Source organism: Lactuca sativa, chromosome 8 (genome assembly GCF_002870075.4).
Source record: "Lactuca sativa cultivar Salinas chromosome 8, Lsat_Salinas_v11, whole genome shotgun sequence".
Classification (NCBI taxonomy): Eukaryota; Viridiplantae; Streptophyta; class Magnoliopsida; order Asterales; family Asteraceae; genus Lactuca; species Lactuca sativa.
Genome location: NC_056630.2, coordinates 135,053,139 through 135,063,309, shown reverse-complemented (window position 1 = coordinate 135,063,309; position 10,171 = coordinate 135,053,139). Strand labels below are relative to the sequence as shown.

General features: G+C 34.3%; 1 protein-coding gene across 1 annotated transcript; it reads left to right on the top strand.

The window, feature by feature from the left end:
* Nucleotides 1-311: 311 nt before the first annotated feature.
* On the top strand, nucleotides 312-1,263 carry LOC111918381 (40S ribosomal protein S30). Its single transcript, XM_023914054.3, has 3 exons — nucleotides 312-466; nucleotides 622-759; nucleotides 1,074-1,263. Exons 1-3 carry the CDS (start codon nucleotides 463-465, stop codon nucleotides 1,118-1,120), a joined length of 189 nt encoding a protein of 62 aa, XP_023769822.1. The 5' UTR covers nucleotides 312-462; the 3' UTR covers nucleotides 1,121-1,263.
* Nucleotides 1,264-10,171: the final 8,908 nt, after the last annotated feature.

Genomic DNA, 10,171 nt, shown 5'->3' with positions numbered 1-10,171 from the left:
ATCTATTCAGTGGCCATATAATTAATTCATAGCTAACCTCTCTATATAGAAGACAAACTTTGGACAATAATTCTATTCTATTATTTATTTGGACGGTTATACTTTTTTTTTTCCTGAAATTTTATGACTTATATTCCCTTTATAATCTTGACATATTAATACCATACCCATGATTAAATATGTATTTATACTTAAATTATTAATTGCGAAAATAAATATAAGTAGCCTACAACGTATAAATTAAAAACAAGTGTAAGGCTAAAAGACGAAGCCCAAGGTCGTTACATGGCCCGTTAAATGTAAACAAACGTCAACCAATATCGAAAAGGCCCAAATAACCGGCCCAACCGGATTATATATCGTTCGTTCCCAATCCTAAACCCTAAATCCCTGATTTGCTTCTCTCACACCAGATCCAGCCGAAAAGAAGGCAACACAGAGCTAAACAATCCTCAATTCAACATGGGTAATCTTAACAACTTCCATTTTCATCAGTTATTTTTGCTATAGATTGGAAACCGTGGTAGGTTAAGGGTTTATGTAGGTGTTAGTGTTTAATTTCTGTGTATTCGGCGTTTAATTCATCAACTGGTGATGATACTGGTTGCAATCTGTTTACAGGAAAGGTTCACGGATCGTTGGCTCGTGCCGGAAAAGTGAGAGGTCAAACCCCAAAGGTTGCGAAGCAGGACAAGAAGAAACAGCCACGTGGACGTGCTCACAAGCGCATTCAATACAACCGCCGCTTCGTCACCGCTGGTAAGATAGTTGCTTCCACTTTCATTTTCATTCATATGTGATGATGTTTATCTGTAGTATACAAACATACTAATGTTAATATTGATCTAGATCTATAAAGTTGTTTGCTTTTCGAGAAACCCAACGAAAATTTGAAGTTTTATTTGATGTATCAGTTCTTGATTGTTTGAATTCCTTTATAAACACATCGTATGCACTTTAGATGGTGAACATGAATTGTCTCTTTAGGCAATTGTTTGTAAACACTAAACAAAACTTAGATTATGAACTATTTGTGGGATAATTGTGAATCTTTTTGATTTTTGATTGTGCAGTTGTTGGTTTTGGAAAGAAGAGAGGGCCAAACTCATCGGAGAAGTAAAAGCTGAAGGAAGCATGATCATCATCAGTCTTTACCTGAAATTGTTTTTGATGTTTGCTTAGAAAGACTTGATTAGCTTTTTGGTTTAACAAAATTATGTCATGTTCATCAATCTTTTGCTGAGTATCAACCATTTTCTCACATCTTTTACACTTTCTCATTTGAACTTTTTATTTTATACTATAACCTTGTTATTATAACAAATTAATTCATCAATATCTACATACATGATTCACCATGGGAGAATGCAAGGGTCGTTCACTTTCATTAAAGTCTTCACAATCACTTTTATGCTCCCATTTCGTTGTAATCAAAACTTCACACAAATTTTCAAGAATATACAACGTATAAATCATCGATTTTAATCCTATAAATCCAAAGTTAGTTACACTGCAAATAAATCATCGATTGCAACCAATAAATACCCGATGTTTCCTGCTACTATACGGTTTGGGTTTAAGACGTAAACATTATGATTTTGTATATCAAGAATCTATAAATGTAGTCAAACTGTGCATAACATATGTTATAATATTTGTAAGATAATTTTAATTGTAAGATTTTATAAAATATATTATGGTGTTTCAAATTGTTAATACGTATTAAATTTTGTATATGAATTTGATACACAAAAAAATAAAGTTAATATTTATGATTACTTAATATAAATTACATTACAATAATAACTGATAGATAAAAATAAACTAGTAGTGTCGAAAAATAAAAGGACTAAAATTGGCAATTGAAACTTCATCCCTATTTTTTTTGGATAAATGAATATTATTACTTCGTATTTGGGGTAATACTATTCGGGGGGAAAATGAGGTGAGCTCGGAGAAGAATCTCCCTATCTAATAAAAGAATAGTTTTTATTCTCCTTCTGACACGTGTCGATCTTATTAGGCCTCATAATTAATGCATATTTTATTCTTTTTTCGTCATGTGTCACCATAATATATCGCCTAATTAATACATGCCATTTGTAAACCTATTGATTCTCCATTTTAAATTTCAAAATTTAAATTTCTCACTCTAATTACATTAAATTAATAATATTAGAATCAAAATTAAAATAAACTTACAACAAATTATAAAGTAATATAACTTTCACATATTTATTTAATTAAATTAATTATTAAAATTTATATAACTAAAAAAAATCTCTTAATTAATAATTTATTTAAAATAATTGATTAATAATTTTTATTTTTTATTTTAAAATTTTAATTAACTGTATAACCATACTAGTAGTTAAATAAAGGAGGAATGAATGACATATGGGTGGGTTGGAAATGCTTTATGCAATAGACAAAGATTTGGAAAAGAGTAAATTACCATTTTGGTCCATATGGTTTACATGTATACACTTATAGTCATGGTTCTAGAACTTTGAACTCGTTGTTCCGTACCTGTTCGGCCGACTGCCGAGTAGCGAGTACCCAGGAGTATTTGGATTCGGTAATTCATACACAATATTTATAAGAAAATTATATATGTCAAAATCATAAGTTTGATTGAAATATATAACAAAATTAGATACATATGAATACACAAAAACCAAAAAACACACAATAGTCTCATTTCGTTAATAATTATTGAATATATATATATATATATATATATATATATATATATATATATATATAGTAATAATCACATGTGTGTGTTAAATAATAAATCATTAAGTATGTTATACATATTAATCACCGAGTTGACTGAGTTTTACATCATTGTTCGCTCGAGTAGGGGGTATTCGGAAGAGTAATCAGCCAACTTGATGAGCTTTACAACACTGTTCGTTTCAGTAAGGGGCCGAGTAGGGAGTACTCGGACGAGTAATTAGTTAACTCGACGAGTTTTACAACTTATAGTCTAAGTTTTGATTTTTTGTCACAACTCATCCCTCTGGTTTCCAGAAGTTACACCTAATTCCTGCATTTAGTTAATTATTTGGGCAATTGCATATTTCATTAAGAATGCCTAGTACTTCACCATTTTTTATTTATTTTGTAGGCATTATGGAGCATGGAACATGGAGCTTGGATGCATGGATGCTTGGAGCTTTGGAGCATGAAGAGAAGATGAACCGGTCTTTCCATGGCAGAAAACATGAAGATGGAACCTGAGTCAGTGTTACATTGTCTTCATATCAAAGGACTACATTTGAAACGTGGTTCTTGTCACACCGACACGGGTTGTGTTTGTCTTTTATCATCTCATAGTTGAGCAACATGACTCGTGGTGAAGCTAGATTGAAGATAGAGCCAATAGTGAAGACTTTTTGGAATTTTAGCAAAAAGCATGGGCCATGCCAAAAACACATGGTTAAGACAAATGGCCATGCCAAAAATACATGGACAAAAGGCATGACCATGCCAAAAACGCATGTTCTTATGGAAAGCACGTGAAATTTAATTAAAAATACAAGAACGTCATTTTTGAAGGCAAGACAGTTTCTGGAGCAGTTTGGGGCGATCTTGGGCGATTCTAAGATATTTATTGGAGCTTTTGAGAAGACCTAATCATTGCAAACATTTTAGATTTCTTTTTTGTAAGCATTAAATATTCCAATTCCATCTTTATTCTTGTTTGATTTGTTCTTAGCCATGTGTGGCTAAGAAACCCTAGTTTCTAGTTCTTGTTCAAAACATGTTGATTGCTTGACTTGAAGCATGCGATTTGATGATTGATTTGTGATTCTATTCTAGTGATTATGTTCTTGTTTAAACTAGAATCCTTAATTTTGATTTGTGTTTGATTGGCCACTTTCATGAATTGAATTTTTGTGTAGTTAATTAACTTTTAGGGCACCTAATCGTTCTATAAAGTTAATGATTGGTAACAAACAATAGGTTTTCTTATTGTAGAACATTTATCACATGTCTTCACACTTCCGAGCGTATGAGAAGAAATGAACATTGTTAGGAAGCTTGTACAAAACTTAATGCAGTTTTTCAATACAATCTAAGAGCGTGTTTAGGTTGAATGACTAAAGCTAGGTCTAGTCAAAGAGCGTGTTTTGGTTAGATAATTTGGTAAGCGAGGGGTATTAGAGCGTGTTAATACCTTTCAGGTACAACTTAGAATAGTAATCACAAATTACATCAAGTCACAATCAGGTTAAATGACAACATTGAGAACTAGAACTGGAAGCACTTTTACAACTTGTTAAAAATCTATTTCGTTTTCTGCATGTTCCAAAGTTGATTGTTATTTTCATTATTTGACTTTTGCAAACAAAACCCCCCTTTGTGACCAAAGTACCTTGCGCAAAGAGGTATAGACTTTTGTCCCGTGTCTCTGTGGTTCGACCCTGCTTGCCTTGTACTACTTTTTAGTGCATTAAAGCAGTGTATTTGGAGTCTGTTGTACCCCTATTATTTGTTGGGTTTGACACGCCTAACAAGTTGGTGGTGATGAATAATGGTGGTTAGTAGTGATTAGTGGTTGTGAGTAATGACGATTAGTCGGGTGATGATTTGTGGTGGTGATGGTGGTATAGTGGTGGGGCGGGGGTCAAATATGTAAGACCTTTTTATTTTATAATTAATATAAATATAATATGAAAAAATATAAAATAAAAAATAAAAAATAAAAATGATGTCAATATCGTTATTTTAAGGCATTTAACGGAGCATTTTAGACAAAGTTAGCCACAAGAATCATGAGTACAACTTTTGAAAACAATCGAGATAAGCTATATCAAAAGTTTAAAAGTAAACTAAAAAGCGAAAATGCATATAAATCTTATATACCAAAATTGTAATTTAATCTTTGGAAAATTTTTATTTTTAATTCGAAAATTCATTAAAGACTAAACTGTACAAATGGTCCTTGTGGTTTGCTTAAAATTGTTATTTTGGTCCAAAAAGATTTTGACTAGCAACACAAGTCTAAAGTTTTCATTTTGTTGCGACCTTGGTCAAATGTAATTTAAAAATATTTAAAATGACAGATTTACCCTTGGCATTTTCTTTTTCTGTTTTATTTATTTATTTATTTAAATGTTTTTTTGATTAAAAGAAAAATAAAAAAGAATCTCTCTCTCTCTCTTAGACAGTATGCCCCCTTTTTACAAAATCGATCCCTTTTCACAATCGATCCTTCTTCTCTCTCTCTCTCTCTCGCTCTCTCTTTGAGAATGCTGACCATACACCTCCATTATCTTCAGGCCCTGACCTTCATCGACTTAACCATTTCCCATTGTTTGCCTTTATAATCTTCCACCACACTTCATCCTCGCTAGGAGGGGATATAGATTTGAAACAAGGATGAAGCAACAAAACCATCACCACCACTGTTGTATGCCTCCCTGCTCCTACAATTGGACCACCACCTATTTACGAAACCTTAGTGTTAGAGAAGAAGGATTCTACATTGATGACGGAGAAGAAAGATCATCGCTGCAAACCCTAGCTCATCCCTTTCTTAGATCTTTCATAATCGGAGAAGAAAGGTTATCTGAAGGCGCACGATCTGTTTAATCTTTGTTCGATCTTCTTCTCCGACCGTGCATCTTTTTTCTTCTTCTATCTCGACAGGTGAGCAATAGCGGCGCACGAATCCTCTACCCCACTGTATTTGAGTGTGTTTATCATTTATGGAATTTGATTTGTGTGTGAGTATTTATCCCCAAAAAATCGATTTATTTGTGGGAATCAGATCAAATTCCAGATTCAGATGAAGGAATTATCAGAGCACCTCTAGTGTTCACTGGTTTGTAGAGGGAATAAGGATGAAAGCAATAAGGTATTGGTGAAATCTCGACGATAGCAGGTGGTGGTGGCTGTTTTTTACATTGGCGGCGGTGACAGTGGGGTGGCGAGGCTGCCTCCGTTACTTTTCTGTTCGGCGACAAATGACGAGGGAAAAATGTGACAACCCAAAATTTCTATCTTGTACAGTCATTCAATTCAATCCAAGTCAGACTCGTTTATGCTATCTTTTAGCACTGTTTAGGGTCTATTTGAGTGTTATAAGCCTAGAACCTTCAAGAAGGAATGTTAGGAAGTGTATTCTAGAGTGCAGTGTCCAGAATACAAGCCGGAAACTCCATTCATAAGGAGTTTATGGCCGTAAACTAGAGTTTACGGCCGGAAAAACCTCCTTGGCCGTAAACTCATATCCATATATGAGTTTTATCTTCATTTCTAGTCATTCCTTACACTTCCAAGCCTAGATTTCGGATTCTCTCTCAACTATCATAAAGATTTTTCACCTTGATCTTTAAAAGAGTAAGCATTCCTTCCATGTTATTAGATGTTATTCTTCTTAATCTAGTATCACCCTTTGATTTCATCCATGAAATCATTCATTTTGGTTAGATCTTCAAGTATTCACACTTACACCAAGAACACCAAGAACACCTACTAGTTCTTGGACCGTGAACACCCCCTTCAAGCTTCAAAACGTAAGTATCCTTCCATATACTAGTTATACTATAGAATCTCTTAACATACACCCTTGAAATCAACCATTTCCCAAGATCAATGAGAGTTTACGACCATGGACATCTCCCTTGGCCGTAAACCCTTGTTAAGGCTCCTAGTTTGGCCATAAACTCTTCTTAAGGCTAGGAATGGGTCAAGCACACTTCCTTGATGCTGAATAGGACCATAAAACACTTTTAGGCATATGTATTCATGAGTGTATGGACGTAAACACATAGGGCCGTAAACCCTATGGCCGTAAACCCCATTGTGTGGCCGTAAACCCCTTAGATGCACTCCTTTGTGATTTAAACACTTCAATCCAAGTGTTTCCTAGTCCCTAAGGTGGTTTCCTTGAATGATTAGTTGTATATAAACTAATTATATCCATATATGTATCATTATATGCTATTAGGATCCGTTTGTGCTCGAGGCTTCACTTGACACTTAGCATCCTAAATCGATCTTTCATTCGTATCACTCACTGCAGGTGAGTTCATACCCCTTAACTTATCTTTTAAATGATTTTAAATGCTTTTAGGGGGGGGGGGGAATACAAGTAGAACTATTAAAGTTATTATATCAATCACATGTGATTAATAACTATCAAACAAGTGGATTTTCTTATACTTCAAATTGTTTTATCAAACAAACTCTTCAAAACATTTTATAAACTGACATCAAGTCAATTGTTACCATTCAAATGGTTAAAACTCTTTTATATGTTAAACTTTCTATTAAACTCTTTTAAACTTATATATTGTCAAAATCATGTCAATATGTATATAGTTATATAAGTAAGGTTGAAAGGACTTAGGACTGATAACTCACTTTATTTCCTGTTCCTTGTTTCGTTGTGGACTTAGGGTATCCGGTTGTTTGTCCGAGTGTCGTTTGGATCTTAGTTATATATTATGTATATGTGTATAGATATAAAAGTTCCTACATCAGTTCAGCACCTTTGGGTAGCAAAGGTGTACAAACACACTCAGTCGCTCAAACAACATTACTAGTAAACTATAACAGGTATAGTTTAGAGGTTCACTACTCACTATTTCTAGTACAATGAAACATACAAGAGTCAGTTCATTCATGAGTCACTACAAACTTACTATTATGAGAAACAAAAAGAACATACTATTATGAGAAACAAAGAGAACATACTATTATAAGAAACAGAAAGAACATACTATGATGAGAAACAAAGAGAACATACACTACACTATACAAGAGAACATACAATACACTAGAACAGAGAGAACATACATCACACTAGTACATACTATACAAACACTAGAACACTATAACATTAATGTGAGCCACTACTTCATGACATGGAAATCTACTATTGTGTCGTGTTTTGTAATCAGAGTCTCCTGGAGGGAGAGCATGAATTGGTGTATAGATCTATACGAGATTGACTATCCTACACCTTGCTGCTAGCTACAGTGGGACCTGCAGGTCTACGGGTGACTAATGTCATACCATTTCAATGCCTTAGAGCGTCGTGTTTTAAGGTAGTTAGTACAACGGTAGTAGTTATATACAAATACTACAAGTACATCATTATTATTTTCCCATTACATTCAAATTGTGATCTTCTCACATAAACGGTAATGTAAGCTATATTTTTAGAAATGATAGTCTGTCTTTGGGAAAATTACACACTTTTACAAGCAAACAACAAACAGAATATTCGGGCCTTGGTAGAAGGCTACTTTTTAGTAGAAAATATAGGATTTTCTAGGAGATACAAACACTTACAAACATTTACATCAAACATTTACAAACACTTTCATACAAGCGATGACACTAAAATACATATGAACTCACCAAATTTAATGCTGATCTATGCTTTCAATATAACTTGTATTCTCATGTCACCAGTACACAGGTACCGATGACCAGGTTTTGAGAAGACGAAGCTTTCAAGACTCGTCTCTATTTTGATTATTCATTTTTGGTGTTTTATAAACTACAGAACACACTTGTATTAAAATTATATTATTAATGCAATGGATGATGTTGTTGCTTGTTTACTATTATGCATTGCTGTAATACTGTACATGACGTCCTCCGCCCCAGAACGTTTCCGTCGTTCAGGTTTTAGGGTGTGATAAAAAAGGAGGGAATCAATTAGCAGTGATTGGAGAAGGAGTGGGTGGGACTAATCGTAGAAAACAGTGGGGAAGATGGGTTAGTGGCAGTAGTGGTTTATGGTGGTTAAAACCCCTCGTGTGTGGGTTTTTCTTCAAGAGAGAGAAAGAGAGAGAGAGAGTACTTTTTAATTTCTATAATAAAAATATTTAAAAAAGAAAATACAAAGGATAAATTAAGGGGCAAAACCGTCATTATAAACATATTTAAAGCAAATTGGACCAAACTCATAAAAAAATGAAAAGTTTGGACCTCTGGTGCTAGTTCAAACTTTTTTGGACCAAAGCGACAATTTTCAGCTAACCACAGAGACCATTTGTGCAGTTTTGTCTTCATTAAACTTGGTTCTATTAATTATTAGTTTTATACATTATATTATAGCTTTTAGGGAGTTTACTAAAACTAGATGACATCGTGAAATGGTGATATTTTTTATAAAGTTATTATAAAATAGTAACTTATTTCGTAAATGAACATTATAAAACTTTAATTTGCAATATTGATTTCATGATCATTTCTGTAAATCCGGACTACTTTCAGTTTTCTCAAAATAGTTTGGAAATTCTTTGGATATTGATCTTAGTAGTTTAATTTCTAATGACATCCCCAACCGCTTTGTCACTGTCCTTACTTATGGGATAACAGGTCACACTTTGGCCAAGTATCCCACAAAGAGACTCCCGAGAGCTAGAAGTATTAAAGGAATGGCCATAGGAATGCCCCCTCCCCTCCAAATCTCAAAATACACTGGTGAGTGCATTTTTTCGTAAAATTGTCCAAGATATGAAAGTGCATCTCGACAGGACGACTCGATAGAAAACGGTTTTCCAGTGCTTACGTGCACTACATGCTCAAGTATTTCTTCTAGCTATCCCTATAGATGGGCTTGGCCAACATATGTCTCTTGTGGAGTATCGTACTATCCTCAAATATAGATTCATGATTCCAATATTCCTAGCTGACGAGATATGTCTGGTGTATCGCAAGACATGTTTGGACTCTTTTGGAGAGCATGCAGTTCACTGTAAAGAACTCCCGGGGTTCAAATACAGGCACAATATGGTTAAGAATGTTTTGTTTGACATATTTAAGTGTGTTGGGGTTTTCGCCAAGAAAGAGACACTTGAGAATTTCTTGACTGACCCGACAGAAGGAAGGTCAACCCTTAAACCGGGTGACGTTTTGATTTTTTGGATGGGTTGGAGAGAAACACACATGTGTCGACCTTACAGGGGGTTTCACGGCAGGACAAACTGCTTTAAAAGTTGTCATAGACAAAGTCACAAAACATGAGAAATCGTGCATGGAAAATCAACACGTGTCCATACCATTTGCATTTGATACGTTTGGTTTCCACGCGCCGGATGCGGTGAAGCTTCTTAATAGAGTACAACGGATCATGCATATGTTGGAGGAATAAGGGTTTATGTTGGAGATCTGGATACCCCTTGGATCACGTGAACAC